Below are 15,789 nucleotides of genomic sequence, written 5' to 3' on the forward strand. Positions count from 1 at the left end.
CTGATGAAATACTGCGAGAGAAAGATCCCAGTGGGGCCAAGGTGCTGCGAGGCCACCCTCCAGCACACTCAGGCCACCCTTCTCCACCACTGGGGCTCCCCACCACCCCTCACCACGGCGCTCGCAGGGGTGCGGGACCACAGCCCTGCGAGCACCACGTCGAGGAGTGGCGGCAAGCCCCAGGTGCAAGCGTGCCCGGGAGGGGTGGGAAGCCACAGGAAAGTGCTCTCCCGCCTCCTTCCATGGATAATGGAGTGGAAAGAGACAGGTGGGGCAGGCAAGGCTGGCAGCGAGGCGTGTCCATGAGGGAGAATGTGGTGGGAAAGCGGGCCTGTTTTAAGGTGGTGGGCAATGGAGGGAGGAGGGTCTCCTGCCCTTTGTCACATCTTCTCAGCTACAGGTTTTAGTTACATTAAGCTGTGGAGGGACTCCTGGGAGCTGGTTTCAGGAGAAGCCCTGTTTCCAGGTGTTGCACAAGTCTGATGAGAAGTGGCTGAGGGAACTGGGTCTGTTTATCCTGGAGAAAAGGAGGCTGAGGTGAGACCTTATTGCTGTCTACAACTACCTGAAAGGAGGTTGTAACATGGAGGGTGTTGGTCTCTTCTCCCAAGCAGCAAGTGATAGAACAAGAGGAAATGGCCTCAAGTTGCACCAGGGGAGGTTTGGATTGGATATTAGGAAAAAAATTCTTCATGAAAAGGGTTGTCAGGCTGCCTAGGGAAGTGGTGGAGTCACCATCTCTGGAAGTGTTTAAAAGGCATTTAGACAAGTTTCTTAGGGACATAGTTTAATGCTAGAGTTAGGTTAGGTTATGGTTGGACTCAATGATCCTGACGGTCTCTTCCAACTGAAATGATTCTATGATTTTATGGGTTGGGCTTGTGTTACATTATGAGGATGCCCGTTTCTCTCATTGGAAGCAAAAGGACTCCTGGTAATGGTTGATTGAGGCTGAGCCTGGGGTCATGGCCCTGGCTTGTGCTTGTCCCCTTCTCTGCAGCTAGAAGATGGAATGTGAAATAGAGATTAGTGGTGATGAGGCAGAGGAGGAGAAAGGTGAGAGGGAAGAGGTAGCATCCAAAGATGAGGAGAAACCCAAAATCAAGGATGTGGGCTCTGAGAAGGAGGAGGTGGGAGACAAAGGCAAGAAGAAAAAGACCAAGAAAATCAAGGATAAATACATTGATCAGGAGGAGCTGAACAAGACCAAACCTATTTGGACCTGCAACCCTGATAACATCACCCAGGAAGAGTAGGGTGAGTTCTACAAAAGCGTGACCAATGATTAGGAGGACCACCTAGCTGTCAAGGTGAGTGCTGGGCCATCCTGGCTTCCAGGGAGGGACAGAGGGTCCCTTTCTGGCCCATACCCAGAGCCAATACGTGGTTGTGCCTCAGAGGGACTGAGGGCTCCAGGGTCACTTGGTGGTACCCCAGCCCACACTGTGATCCCTGTGCAGGTGGAGTGGTTGTCTATGCCAGCCTAGAAGCACGACATGAGTGTGTTTGGCCTCAGAGAAACATAACTTGCCCATCCAGGCCTGCTGGATGCCAGAGAGCCCTGGTACGTGGTGGGCAGTGGGGCTGAGGAGGGGCAAATGCAGGCTGCTTTGATACTAGAGACTCTGCTGTGCCCCCAGTGCTGAGGAACAGCACTTCATCCTGCCCACAGCAGGTCCAGCAGGAAGGGGAAGCACCAAACCCACTGGTTTTCCTTCCTGGCTCTGCAGCACTGTTCTGTGGAAGGGCAGCTGGAATTCAGGGCCCTGCTCTTCATCCTATGCTGCGCTCCCTTTGACCTCTTCGAGAAGAAGAAGAATAACATTAAGCTCTATGTGAGGCATGTCTTCATCACGGACAGCTGTGATGAGTTCATCCTGAGTATTTAAGTAAGCCCCCACCTGCCTCAGCCTCTAGTGAGGAGCTGGAACCTCCACAGCCTGTGGTTCCACTCCCAGTATAAAGCGACTGCCTGAGATGCTAGCTGGTGTGGGTGCACAGCAGTCAGTGTCTTAGCACTTTTCCTCCTGTGATGAAGCTCAGAGCTCTTAATCTGACTCCTGTTTTCATTTCCCCTCCTCAGACCTCATCTGGGGCGTTGTGGAATAAGAGGACCTGCCTCAGAACATCTCTCATGAGATGCTCCAGCAGAGCACGATCCTCAAGGTGATCTGCAAAGCATTGTGAAGAAACTTTTGGAGCACTTCTCAGAGCTGGCAGAGGACAAAGAGAGCTACCAAAAACGTTTTTATGAAGACTTTTGCAAGAATCTGAAGGTGAGAGCTGGGTACCCTGCACCTGGAGGAAGGAGGGACCCATGCCCTGTCTGCTTGAGGAGCAGGCTTGTCCTGTGCCATGTCTTCTCTGTGTGGGTGTTAGGGTAGAAGGGTCTTGTGAGTGCCCTAAAGAGCTTTTCTGGGCAGCTGGCCCCTCTGGCTGCCCTAGGCCCAGGACTCAAATTGTTAGGGGACAGGCAGAGATGGCTTTGCCTTGAGGATGGCCAAGTGCATGCAAGTCCCATCCTGGAGGCTTCATGCATCTCTTCTGCCCCCAGCTGGGCATCCATGAAGACTCAACCAACCAAAAGTGCCTTTTGGAGCTGCTGCATTTACCACGCGTCCCAGTCAGGCAATGAGGTGACTTTGCTTTGAGTATGCATCCCATATGAAGGAGACCCGTAAGAGTACTACATCACAGGTGAGCCAGAGCTGCTCCGTGCCCTAGTGAGGTGGAGGTTACCTGCCTACCAGCCTCAACTTAAAGCAAATTCCTCCCAGTAGGTCCTGCTGCCTTCAGCAGGCTCCCCCTGCTGAATGACAGCCCATCCCTGGGGCCTGGGGAAAGATCACCTAGGCCTAGAGCCCTGGCTGCAGCCAGTTTTATGCAAGGGGCTCTGAGAGACTGCTGCTGTTTGTCCTGCTGTAACCAGCTCTGACATCTTGGTGGCACCTCATTTCTAGCTCCAGGGGAGAGTAAGCAGCAGGTTGCCAACTCAGCCTTTGTGGAGTGTGTGTGGAAGTCTGGCTTTGAGGTGGTGTACATGACTGAGCCCCTTGACAAGTACTCTGTGCAGCAGCTCAAGGAGTTTGATGGCAAGACCCTGGTATCAGTCACCAAGGAGGTGCTGGAGCTGCCTGAGGATGAGGAGTAGAAAAAGAAGATGGAAGAGAGCAAGGCCAAGTTTGAGACTCTCTGAAAACTCATGATGGAGATCCTGGACAAGAAGGTGCAGTGGTGCAGACAAGGGCCCCAGCTCAATGTGTGCCTCTCATCTCCTGCAGAGTAGCCTCTAAAGGAGACCAGAGGTTCCAGCATGTGCTGCACCATGTTCATCTAAGCTGTCAGGCTGTAGGTGAGGGGCACTGACCCAAATATGTGCATTGATGGGAAGAGGGTAAGTGTGGGAAACATGCAGTGGGTACTGAAGGTGCTGGCTGAGCTGTCCAAACTAGTTTGTACAGCAGCCTTAGGGCTGTTTGGAGGCTGCTTTCTGCTTGCTTTGTCTGGTCCACAGGTGAACCTGGAGTATCATGTGTGCTGTAGCTGGGCCCAGTCCAGGGCACGTGTGGACCTTGCTCAGTTAACCTTTGGCTGCATTGGCAGGTAACTATCTCAAATTGGTTGGTCTCATCTCCCTGCTGCATCATCACCAGCACTTATGGTTGGATGGCTGATACGGAGCACATCATGGTTTGGCATGACTACTGGGTGCTTAATAGCCCTGTTCCTCAGGCTGTGGGCAGGAGCCAGCCTGCCTTTGCTCTGGGAGAAGCTGTACCTCTGGGATCACTTGGAGGCCTCTCTCTCCCTCTCCTCACCTCTCCCAGGCATGGATGAAGATGAGGTGACTGCAGCTGCTCCTGATGGAATCCTACCCTGCCAGGAGACTAAGATGCATCCTGCATGGAAGAGGTAGACTAAAATAGGAGGAAGCCTCTTCTGTCACCTGCCCCATTTTACATCTGCTTAGGAGGGCATCTGCTCCCACCAGCTGCTACTGACTCCTTGGTGGTGTCTCCTTTTTTTTTATTTGGTTGGGGTTGTTTTTGGCAGGGGGCAGGAGAGCACAATTCCCTGTTTGTTGGTAGTGAGTGATTCAGGCAGCCTGAGGCCTGTCTGTTCTGTGTCTTTCTGCTGTGTAGTAACAGCTGATGGAGAGTAGAGGTGAGGAGCCAACAGCTTTCCCCTCCCTCCTGCCCATGGGGTCTCCCATGTTCCCAGTAGGCATCAAACACTGCCCTTGTTCCACTGGGGTGGGAGAGCCCTTCCTTAGAGCTGCTGCCTCCCTGAACACCCAGGATGGGATACTGTATTTCAGTTGGCTTGGTTACTTTTGTTTATTTTTCTGTTGTTTTGTCTAGTGGAATTATCAAAGAATGTGGTTTACGCAGAGAGGTCTTTTGTGTTTCATGCCTAGCATCCAGAGGAAGGAGTCTCAGCGTATGCCTGAGTGTATTGGGCAGCTGGTCACTCCCCTGCCCTGAGTGGTTTTCGGAGTGCTGCTTTAGCTTATCTCTACCCCTTCCTGCCCAGCCACCATGCAATGGGTTGGAGAAACACATTATGTGCTGTGTAGGTGGGGTCATCTCCAGCTGGGCAGCAGTTCTCCACTCAGAGAGCTGCATGCTCCATGGCTTGGGAACAAACCTCTTCCATCTGCGTGTGTCAGCTGGCCAAGCTGTGCCAGGACATCTGATCTGTGTGTCCCTGTGGCAGGAGCCACCTGCCTGTTCCCTGGTGGCACAGGGGGTGGAGTGACAGCTCATGACTGTATTATTGAGTGGATTCTCTTCAGCTCTTAGGCCAAACGGCTCTTGCTCTGTGCTCTAGACTCTACCTTTCCTCTCTCTTCCAGCCTGTCCTTGCTGGCCTTCTGCAGCACTGGAGCATTTTGCAGTATCTGGGCACACCCTAGCTTTTGCCTATGTCCCAGATGATGGAGAAGCCTGGATCATCACCTCTGATTCACCTGCACTTTGCACCCCGCTCACACCCTTCACTGGGGTTTGTCACCCTTGGCCACATTGGCCCTGGGGATTGGTAAGGGAAAGGGACACCAAGTTGTTGTGTTGGCTCCTTGTCAGCAACTGCAGGCACAACACAATGTGGGCTTCAGCCAGCATCCATCTTCACCAGGGAGGGAGGAGGCAGAGCCTGATGGAGTCACCTGTTGCTTACCCAGGGACTGTGGGGCACCATACTGCAAGCCTGGCAGCTGTTTGGGTGCAGGCTGCTAGGGTAGTGCGGAAGCTGAGCTAGCAGATGCCTTCAGGGTGGTTTTCTTTCCCCAAGACAGGAGAAAAAATTGTTTAGAAGTAAGATTTCTTTTTGGATAGGAAAGTTTTGACATGTGAATCAGTAAATTCTTCTCTTTCACAGAATGTTTGGGATTGGAAGTGACCTCAAAAGATCATCTAGTCCAATCCCCCTGCTGGAGCAGGAACACCTAGGTGAGGCTACACAGGCAGGTTTTGAATGTCTCTAGAGAAGGAGACTCCACAACCCCCCTGGGCAGCCTGTTCCAGTGTTCTGGCACCCTCACTGAGAAGTTTCTTCTCAAATTTAAGTGGAACTTTTTGTGTTCCAGTTTGAACCCATTACCCCTTGTCCTACCACTGGTTGTCACAAAGAGCCTGGCTCCATCCTCATGACACTCACCCTTTATATATTTGTAAACATTAATGTCTCCCCTCAGTCTCCTCCAAGCTAAGGAGACCCAGCTCCCTCAGCCTTTCCTCATAAGGGAGATGCTCCACTCCCTTAATCATCTTTGTTGCCCAGCGCTGGACTCTCTCCAGCAGTTCCCTGTCCTTCTTGAACTGAGGGGCCCAGAACTGGACACAATATTCCAGGTGTGGTCTCACCAGGGCAGAGGGGGAGGGAAAACCTCTCTCGACCTACTAACCACCCTCCTTCTAATACAGCCCAGGATGCCATTGACCTTCCTGGCCACAAGGGCACAGTGCTGGCTCAAGGTCGTCCCGCTGTCCACCAGGACCCCCAGGTCCCTTTCCCCTACACTGCTCTCTAATAGGTCATTCCCCAACTTATACTGGAACCTGGGGTTGTTCCTACCCAGATGCAATACTCCACACTTGCCCTTGTTATATTTCATTAAATTTTTTCCTGCCCAACTCTCCAGCCTGTCCAGGTCTCGCTGGATCGCAGCACAATAACTTAGAATGCTTGTGTGCCTTGTTTTTCCACTATTTTTTCTTTAAATCTACATTTAAATTAGAAAAGGGATCCCATTCCCAACCTTTTTTTTTTTTGATCAAAGGAAAAAAGAAATCCATTTTCAGTCTGTCAGCAGATGGTAGGGCCAGACATTTGAAGGCATTTGTAAGGGCAGGACCAAGGGCTGTGAGGCTGCACAGACACTCTGAAGAGCAAGGAAAGGAGCACAGGTAAAACTGCTGAGGAGCCAATCGCTATGAAGTACTGCTATCCCTATTGTCTCAGCTAACTCAGCACTGTGATAAGCAGCTCCTGTCTCTGGTCTCCTCCTCTGTTTCTCCTCTAGCCCTCACCCCGGTCTCCCATTTCTCTGGCTCTTACACCAAGGTCATGTCTCTGACCCCAGATCACCTAAACCTACAGGCAAAATTTTTCACCAGGTCTCTCCTATGTGCTAGTAAGATGTACCACTCATACCCAAACCTCTCCTGGCTTTAGTGTGGGGCCAGTGGAGCTGGTGTGGGTGCAGATGCACCCCATAAGGAACGGGTTCTTCCAGGGCCTTGCCTACAGCACTGCTGGCTGGCACCCTGGCTGGCAAATGCTCAGCGGGCCTCTGCACTATCTCTAGGTAGCTCTACAGGCTGCAGCTATACCTGTTGGTGCTGCCCAAGCTGCACCATGCAGGAAACCCAAGAGCTAAACCTGAACTGGGCTAACAGCTCCACCAGCTCACTGGCATTAGCAGAGGTCCAAACCTGCCTGTGCTCCCCAGTCATGTGTGCAAGAACCTTGTCAGGCATCAGTGTTTGGAAAGACAGACAGCCTTGCTGTCCCAGAGAGACTAGGGACACAGGAAGGGTTGGGAAGTCTCTCCTTTAAAAGAAAACAACCCCCAAAAAAACCAAATAAAAAACATTTAGCCCCATGGCACTATATGCAGCATATTTTTAATTTAATAAAATAAAAAGAGAAAAATGTTGCCTTTCAAAAGTACCAAAACCTGCTGGCTTGTCAGTCAGGTTGTGTTGAGGAGAAAAGGGTTAACCAGTAAAACCCAGGTTCCTGGGAAAGAGCAGCTTCCAGTGCTCCAACCTGTCCCCTGCTGCCTGAGGAGCAGGTGCCCCCTTGCTGCATCCCCTGCTGCCTGGGGAGCAGGAACAAGGCACCCCACGTGGGCTCTGCCCCACCTCTCAGCCCTCCAGGCACAGTTGGGCTCTGGTGGGGCCCCGAGAAAGCCAGGGCTGATGCGTCCAGTTGGCAGGAAGAGGGGTTATTTGTGCTTCTCTGAATGGCAACTACAAAGCCCAGAAACTGTGGCACTGAGACACCCCGAGGCGATGCTGGGGCTTCTGAGCAGCGCAGCCTTTGGCCTGTGACAGCAGCGGATGTAACCAAAAAGCAACCTAGAACAACTCAGCAAGCCTTGGGAACTGTACCGACCAGAATCCATCTCTGCATAAAAATCAGCCTGGGCAAAGGGGAGAGAAGAAAATAATCTTGGAGCAGGGGCAAGGAACTGCTAAAACCAAACTGGGATATACCGGATGTCCTCCCAGAGCAGATCCCAGGCCTGGGGTAGGACAAGCTGGGAGTCCTTCCCGTAGCTGTGCTTGTCCTACCTGGAGCACCTTCTGGGAGGGGTGCTGAGAGCCTCACATGGAGGTGTTTCAAAAAGAAAACTAGTGTTTTGCTTGCCCTTTCCTCCTGCTGAGCTCTGTAGCAGTGACAGAAAAGGAGGAGCATTAGCCAGAGGCAAGAGGGAGCCAGGGAGAAGAGCTCCCTCATTCATCAGCAACTTCGGAAAGAAGCCACAAGCCAGAGGTGGGGCAGGAGTACCAGCAGCCCCACGCTGGTCCTCCCTGCGGATGCAAGCCTCCCGGCCCATGCCTTGGCTGGAAGTCTTTGACCTATTAAGGCAAATGGAAAGGTTTGGAGCTGTGGTAGCCCAGAGTACTCCCTGGGCTTGTTCCAGCCCCTTTTCCAAGAAAAGCAGGTGGCAAAGTGTCACTCGTCCAGCCTATCCATATACCCCACCCTGCTCCTCAGCGGGTTCTGAGAAATCAAGCAAGTGCCCCCTAGCGGAGACAGGACAGCAGGCGTGGCTTAAATGCCACGGTATCCGCTCCTTAGACCTTTTGTATAGGGGTCTCGCCTGGCGGGAGCTTCTTACTGCGCTTCTTCATACGGCTGCGGGCATAGACACGGAGGAAGAGGGCCATGAAGACAACGGCTACACCCAGCCCACCCACAACAGTGACAGCATGCCCATAGATGAGGCAGGAAAGGAGGATGGCAAAGGCCTGGCGGAGTGTCATGATGATGGTGAAGACAGCCGCCCCAAACTGGTTGATGGTGTAGAAGATGAAGAGCTGGCCACAGGCGGAGCACACGGAGAGCAGCACAGCATGGGCCGTGAATTCCGAGTGGCGGGCCATGAAGCGTACCGACTCCAGCAAGGCACCCTGCTCCAAGAGCGAGCCCACCGTGAAAAGGCAGGAGAAGACGTTGACGCCAAACATCATCTGCACGGGAGACATCTTGTAGGTGAAAAGGGCATCCTGCCAGTTGGAGGTGAAGCTGTCAAAGATTATGTAGCCGGCCAGAAGGACTATGCCTGAGAAAGTGGTGACAGTGGACATGTGCTTGTTGGGACCATTGGAGAGAAGGAACATACTGACCCCCACAGAGATGAGGGCAGCAGTCAGGTACTCCCAGTACTCATAACTCTTATGCGACACCAGTTTGCCCATCATCATCACTGGGATCACCTTGGAGGCCTTGGCCAGCACTTGGGTGGGGAAGCTGATGTACTTGAGTGCCTCATACTGGCACCAGCTGCTGAGGATGTTGGAGAGAGAGGCAAAGGAGTATTTGTACATAGGAGCCCCGTGGCGTGGCTGCTTAGTCAAGGCACAGTACAGACCAGCCACCGTGAAGGCCAGGATGCGGTTCATGAACACTAGGAACTGGGAGTCCTTGAACTTCTCACCAGGGTCCGTTTCGGTGGCACCATACGTTCTTGTCATCACACGCTCCTGGAGGACGCCCCACGTGAGGTAGGAGGCCTGTGAAGCAGAGGAGCACAGGGAGAATCAGGACCTGCAATGGCAGCCGCAAGCAAACACGGGAAGAGCAGACCCCAGGAGATCTTTGCTTGCCCCAGCATTACCTCATCCCTTACACAGCAATGATTTCCTGAGACACTGGGAGATGGGGCACCCCCCACTCCACCTGTCTGAGGGAACCCAGTGCCCACGTGATTACAACCAGAAACAACCTGTCCCAAACAAAACCTGCTCAGTTTACAGCCTCTTCAAGGGGAGAGAAGCCCACAGAGCAAACATCCTGGTGTACAGTGAGCGCTTGTGCTTTAAACTGCACATTGAACCAGCCCGACAGGATCAAGGAACGTTACTGATGCACAGCTGAGGTTCTGGTGCCAGCTCCCTGCGGCAGCTCCTGGCAGTTTTCCCAGTGGCCTCTGCACTGGTTTTTACTTCCAGCTCCCTAGGCCCCGTTCTCCCATCCAAATCAATTCTAGTTTCAAACCCAGCAGAGGAAATTGTCCTCCAGGGACGATCACTGCTCTGGCTGTCACCTCCACTATTTCTGGTGCAACAGTACCAAGCCCCTCACAGAACACAGACTTCCTCTCACCGCACACCCCCTCCTCAGAAACTGAGGCATGAGAGATGGAAGAACTTGTTGGTGACCCACAGCAAGCCTGAATGGGCTGGGCTGGTAGGCCAACAACTGGATGTCTTCTTTTGGCTGCAGGATACATGGGTTTTTCTATCACAATGCCCACATTTCTATTTTTAGTCCTCACAGACCCAAAAAGCTGCCCTTCCTAATGATGCTCAGGCCGTAGCTGAGACTTAGTGAAACTAAGGTTAAAAATTCCTGTTTATTCTAGCTGAATGCAGTATTTCTCTCTAATATTCAAATCCAATCCATCAAGCAAGACGTGTGAGCCCCCAGAAGGTGACCTAGAGGAGAGCTGGGGTGTGTACACATACGCAGGCACGTCGCAAGAGCCAGAGGCCACGAATGCATTGCAAAGAGCAAGTTTTATTTTAGTTACCTCTCTACTGGGGGATCTCCGAAGCCACACCTGAGCTCCCAGGCAGAGGTGACACCAGCGGGGACACAGGCGCTGGTAAGTTCAGCCCTCCTGGAAGATCACTGGGCCTGCTGAGCTCGCCTGTATTTCAAGGCCTCAGGCAGGCGCAGCCTCCCGCTTTTTCTCACAGCAAAGCAGGAATCTCACATATAGTGATAAGGTGCTTAGAGTTTCTCATCAAGCACACAAGTTCAGGAAAACAATTAGTGTGATGCATGTGCTTTTTCTACAGACAGGTGCAAGTCACTTGAGCGTGTTTACATTTAACTAATCTCCTCACCAAATCTTCCGCTATATCCCCATACACTGGGAGATAGGAGCGCTCAAACTATCTGCTGCTCTGACATGAACGCCAGAACAAAAGCAGCCCCAACAATCTGCTGAACCACAGAATTTTCCCTATTCATGGCTACAGAGTACTACAATCAGATGAACAGGAGGTCCCAACCCAGATGACACCACCTCCACAGCCCTTAGAGATGACACAGCAGGTGGACTACCCTGGTTGAAATGCTTTGTCTCAGCCTCCAACCCTGCCCTGATCAAGGACAGCACTGCACTCTTGGTCTTCAAGGAACTGATGGTCACAAATCTGCTGCCCACCTCCTCCTCCCAGAGTGGGATGGCCACACACACACGTACAGGGCCCCTTACCTGTAGACCAGCAGTACAGAAGAGCAGCTTGAAGACCTGTCGGGCTGTAGAGGACTCTGTGGGCTCCACTCGGGGTGGCAGGGAGCCATCCTCCTGGTGTACAGACTTCACCTCAGAGCCGAACACACATGATTTGATGACAGGGAAGCAAATGCCTCGGCCTGAAGGGGGCAAGAGAACACAGAGACAGAATTAACCACAGTCTGGCCACCACAAGCTGCACCAGCTTGAGAGGTGAAGCCTCTCTCCTTACTAGCTTCCACATCTGCTGGTGTGGGGATCTCAGAGATACTTGTTTCAGGGTAGCACCTAGATGGCTCTGGGATGCAGCTCTGCGAGCAGCTCCCTCCTGGTCTGACAAAGCAGGTCAGGGAAACAACCTGTCAGCGCTGAAGGGGCTGCAGAGAGCTCACAGGGAGGCACGATGTGTAAGGGAAGTTCTTGCCCTTACCTGTCTCCAGGTAATTCCTTCTCTTGAAGTACTGGATGAGGAGGAATCCCGGCACCACAATACTCGCATAGCCAGCAGCATTAACAAAGAAGCGGAAAAGCCAGAAGTCCCCCCAGGAGTCCTGCAAGGCAGAGGGGATCTCTTCACCAGTAGCCATGGTAGGGAGGGAAGCCAGCACGAGGGGAAGGCAAAACCTGCGGAGAGACGAAGAGGCAGGGGATAGGCAACCAGCACATGGCCAGCTCTGCTCCACAGGCCTGCGCCACCTAGGCTGCTCCCTGCTGGCAGGCAGCACCCAAGTCCCACAACAGCAAGGATGGCAGCATGTGCAGTAGGAAAAGCCGTCTGGAGTTCAAGAGCACACACTAGATACTTATCTTTGCTTCTGTTAAGGGTGTTTGCTCTGGCTTAGGAACACGTGGACTTAGAAACTTGGATTTCCAGGGCTGGAGAGAACATTGGAACACTATCGTAACCACCTGATTTTGACAACGCCCTTTGTCCAAATCCAAGAATCACCTTGTACCTCACCTTTTTAGATGAAACTTTAGCACAGCTTCTGGGTGAAAAAAGAAAAGGTCATTGAATGGAAAAAGGGACTCCTACCTAGTAGCTCACGTTTCAAGCCTGTGGCCAGAGTGGCCTTCCTCCAAGAGCAAATGGTTCAGAGCCTCCCCCTGCAGCTGCACCAGCGAAACGGAGGAGAACAGGGTGGGCTCAGGCTGCCAGCCTCCCCCACCTCCATACACAGCGTGCCAAGGCATTCCCCACAGCTCAGTGGAAATTACCAGGGCTCACCCGCTTAGCAAGACACAGCCAGAGAACAAGGCTGGGAAGGAACTTTTCTACCAACTGGCTGGTTGGGATTTTACCAGGACTATCCAAGAAGGTATAGCTGATATTCTTCAGCTGCAGCCCTAGGTGGTGACCTAGTCAGCTTTAAAACAGCCTTAATACTCCCTGGAGGAATTCTTCCCTCCACTGTCCTCCCCCTCTCACAAAGGCAAACCTGTGATATTCAGGGGCCATGCAAAAAACAAGAGCACCAGGTGCACAATCGAAGGAGCAAGCTGGCAAGGACTGCCTACACGCAAGGCCACCTGCATTCTCCCCTTGCACAGCAAGCTGTGGCTTCCTGCATCAAGGCAGGAGGTTTCCTTGGTCCATGCTCCATCCTTGCCTCAGTCTCTCCAGCAAAGAAAGCCTCCTGATTGCCTTGGTGGCCAGCTGAGCATGCTGTGGGGCTGTGTACATAAACACACACAAGAAGCAGCTCTGGTTCCTGTGATAGCAAGGGCCAGAGGTGTTAATCCCCCCTCTGCCAAGAACAACTGAGTCAGAGGAATTTAGGTCCTGTGAGATATACCTGGCCCAAACATAATATAACTGTGACCTCTAGTAGACCTCGCATGAAACTGAGAGACATACAAACTTAGAGCTTTAAAGGCAAGAAAGTCCCCTGCCATTTCATGAACAACAAGCCCTCTCCACTAACCTCTTGTCCCCTTGGGAAAGGCCTGAGGGGCTTTTCTTATCTTCAGTTGCTGTGGCCAGGACCCCATAGTCCAACAACATGACTTAAGCCAAGAATGTGTTTCACCCTGAAATCTCCCTTGTGTGACTTAAAGGACCCAGAAATTCCCAGCCCAGGGAGAAGTGCAAACAGCTAGGGGTGGGTTTCTGTGTCTGCTTCCTATTCCCCTCTGCTCTCCCCCATAGAAAAGGTAGTTTGACATCTTCACCCCTGTCATCTCTCCTGCTGCAGGGGCATCACTACAGGCTGTATGGGTGCTGCAGGACGCAAGAACAGGCCCTGGTGCAGGCATCTGGGGCTGACGCTGCCCACATGCAGCCCATATTAAGTAACCCTGACTGATCGCAGCAGAGGCTGCAGAAAGGCCATTTGCTTTCGCAGAAGTCAGATATAAATGGCAGGGTCGGTTGCTACACTCACTGGTCACGTGTCCCTTCAACTCGACAGAAAGTGAAAGCCAGCCGGCTCCATTCAGCCCAACTGTGCCTGCTGTTACCCCCACCGCCCCGCTCAGCGCTGCCACGGGAGGAGAACCAGCTCTGCTCTCCCACCGCGCCCGTGAAGAGGAGGCTATGGAGGGACAATGGCTCTCTCTATGCCTGCGCTAGCAATTCCCAGGCCCCAAGAGCTGACTCAGTGCAGCAGGCCCTGCCCTCCCCGCCGAGGCTAGGAGGGAACAGGGACGCCAGTGTTACAGGTAGGAAAGGGGGGGCTGCGCAGGGCAAGCGGGCAGCATGCCGATGCATGAAAGGAGCCTTAGTCTGGTGCCTGCAGAACAGCCAGGGTGCCAAGGCAACAGACTCGGGTACTGTTCCCCTCGGCACAGGAGGGGCAGCTCCCAGCCGCACCGCTGCAGAGCCGGGCTGGGCCACAGGCTGTGATACAAAATTTGGCTCCTGAGCCAGAGGTCTGAAAAAAAATTCCTGCCTGCAGCCCTGCTGCTCCCGAGCGCAACTCCAGCGCCTTGAAGGGCGGAGGTCAAATGCAAGCCCAGAGCTCAGACGTCCACGACCCCCTACTAACAGCTCTGGATCTTACGTCTCCCCGCAGCCAACTCAGAGCCGGGCGCAGGGACAATCTGCCAGTGTCCCCCGGAGCCACCCGCCGCCTCTGTCACCAGCAGGAGCAGCCGGGCTCCCGGACCCCCCGCCGACCGCAGGGACACCCCCCGCCGCGGGCAGGGCCTGGCGGGCCCGGGGGTCCCCGGGCTGGGAGAGGCGTGAGGGGAGCCCGCTTCCCGCTCCGGGGCTTTTCTTCCCCCGAGGGCCAGGGCGCCAGCGGCCCCTGCCCAGACACCGGCCCCGCGGGCGCAGGCACGGGGAGGAGCAGCGCCCGGCTGGCTGCGGGCTGAGCCGGGACCCGGGGCCGCCCCCCCGCTCGGCGGCCACGTCCGCAGGGAGCGGGCCGGCAGCGCGGCGGCCCTCGCCCACCCCTGTCGAGCAGCACAGCTGCCGCCCGACCCGCCCTCCGCGCCCACCCCGGCCCCGCTACCCACCTGCGGCCCGGCCCCGGCCGGCTCCCCTCGGCTCCGCTCCCCGCGGCGGCGGCGGAACCCCCGTCCGGCGGGCTGGCTACGGCGCCCCACAGCGCCCCCTGCCGCTCCGGAGGTGCCAGGGCTGCGCTGCGGCCCCGCCGGGCACACGCGTGGCTGGGCGGCCGCGGGCGGGGAGGGGGGCGGGGCGGGGAAGGGGGCGGGGCGGGGCGTCCTGCCGGCCTCCCGGCACCTCCTACCGCGGGAACGGGACAGCGTCGCTTCCGGAGCAGAACACACCGAGTGAGGGAGGGAGGGAGGGGCAGCCACCGGGCCGAGGGGCAGCCGGTTCCAGGCCGAGCACCAGGCGTGGATTCTGAGCTTGGGAGCCCCCACCGCCTCGGGCCCAGACGCGCAGAAGCCGCGCTTGCTCTTCAGCTCCAGACGCGCCGGACACAGGGAAATAAACCTGCTTGCAGTGCAGCTGCCCTTGATCCACCGGCCCTGGCCTCCCCCGGCCCTGCACCGGGGCTCGGGGCCCCCTCCCGGGCACACCCCGCGGCTGCGGCGGGCGCTGCCCCCGCCCTGTGCTCGGCATCCCGGCCCCAGGCAAGGCTGCAGGGCCGGCTGCAGCCACCAGGTGGCCACCCAGTAATATTTTACAAGACACTAATTAAAAAAAAAAGACGACATTTTTATTTAAAAATAATATTTTAAAAAAAAGAGCGCAGCTCACTTGCCTCTGCCTTTTTCCTCCCTTCACGCCCAGCTGCAGCCCTGGCCCCACCGTGCCGCTCTGCCCTGCAGCACCCATTGCTCCAGCTCTGGGCCACCCACGGTGCCCCGTGGCCCCTGCGAAGGTGGCACTGGAGCAGCCCCATGGCGCACCCGCTCCTCGCAGGTGCTGGCTGAGGCCCACGAGCAGAATATGGCTTGTTTGCAGCAGGGTTGAGGCCCTGCCAGAAGGTGAAAGGCAAAGATTCAAAAGAAGAAATAGCAATCCAGGCCAGGGCTTCTGAAGAGCCCAGGCAAGCTCCAGCGAGGCCTGGAGGGGGCCCGTGCTGCTTTCCTGGCTGCATACCCGTGCTGTCTGTCTTTCCAAGAGGGGAGGAGGAAGATGACGGCTCACTCCAGAGCATCGCAGGCGATTGCGCCATGCAGGATTTGCCCCAAACAATAGCAGCTGCTCCCAGGCAGCAAGTGAGGAATTTCCCCGGCTGAGGGGGTGTCAGGCGTACTTGGTGTCTCCATGTCTCCATTCCCACAGCACCTTTGGCTGCCGGTTCCCTAATATACCACACGTGCTCCTTCAGCTTAGAGAGGGGGCAGGGAAGGGTGGTGAGCTGAACGACAGAAGGGATGTGGAGATAACCCTG

The 15,789-nt window shown here is 54.9% G+C and overlaps 2 protein-coding genes across 4 annotated transcripts; one reads left to right on the forward strand and one right to left on the reverse strand.

The window, feature by feature from the left end:
• Window positions 1–1,007: 1,007 nt before the first annotated feature.
• On the forward strand, window positions 1,008–3,286 carry HSP90AB1 (heat shock protein 90 alpha family class B member 1; the record flags this gene model as incomplete). The annotated part of the gene is given in 14 exon segments (XM_080341457.1): window positions 1,008–1,253; window positions 1,257–1,286; window positions 1,290–1,310; window positions 1,731–1,872; window positions 1,875–1,889; window positions 2,084–2,106; window positions 2,110–2,170; window positions 2,173–2,276; window positions 2,555–2,608; window positions 2,610–2,647; window positions 2,649–2,683; window positions 2,961–3,148; window positions 3,152–3,193; window positions 3,197–3,286. Coding segments are annotated over 14 exon segments (1,089 nt in total).
• Window positions 3,287–7,113: 3,827 nt separating this feature from the next.
• SLC35B2 (solute carrier family 35 member B2) lies at window positions 7,114–14,479 on the reverse strand. Of its 3 annotated transcripts, XM_080342817.1 has the most exons (4): window positions 14,438–14,479; window positions 11,409–11,602; window positions 10,958–11,118; window positions 7,114–9,245 (listed from the first exon to the last, which is right to left on the reverse strand). In XM_080342817.1, exons 2-4 carry the CDS (start codon window positions 11,563–11,565, stop codon window positions 8,307–8,309), a joined length of 1,257 nt encoding a protein of 418 aa, XP_080198943.1. In that variant the 5' UTR covers window positions 11,566–11,602; window positions 14,438–14,479; the 3' UTR covers window positions 7,114–8,306. The 3 variants fall into 3 exon arrangements, with proteins under 3 accessions (XP_080198943.1, XP_080198945.1, XP_080198944.1); XM_080342819.1 differs by lacking the exon at window positions 11,409–11,602 and having other exon boundaries at window positions 14,438–14,458; XM_080342818.1 differs by lacking the exons at window positions 10,958–11,118; window positions 11,409–11,602; window positions 14,438–14,479 and adding an exon at window positions 10,265–10,355.
• Window positions 14,480–15,789: the final 1,310 nt, after the last annotated feature.

The sequence above is a fragment of the Nesoenas mayeri genome (assembly GCF_963082525.1).
Source record: "Nesoenas mayeri genome assembly, chromosome: 3".
Taxonomy (NCBI): domain Eukaryota; kingdom Metazoa; phylum Chordata; class Aves; order Columbiformes; family Columbidae; genus Nesoenas; species Nesoenas mayeri.

Bases quoted from the DNA above. Each gene is read 5' to 3' on its own strand.
- SLC35B2 (XM_080342817.1), bottom strand. From the start codon at position 11,565: ATGGCTACTGGTGAAGAGATCCCCTCTGCCTTGCAGGACTCCTGGGGG. The intron at 11,119-11,408 runs GTAAGGGCAAGA...TGCCCCCTTCAG, and splicing joins AAGGAATTACCTGGAGACAG to GCCGAGGCATTTGCTTCCCT. The intron at 9,246-10,957 runs GTAAGGGGCCCT...TCTGCTTCACAG, and splicing joins TCTGTACTGCTGGTCTACAG to GCCTCCTACCTCACGTGGGG.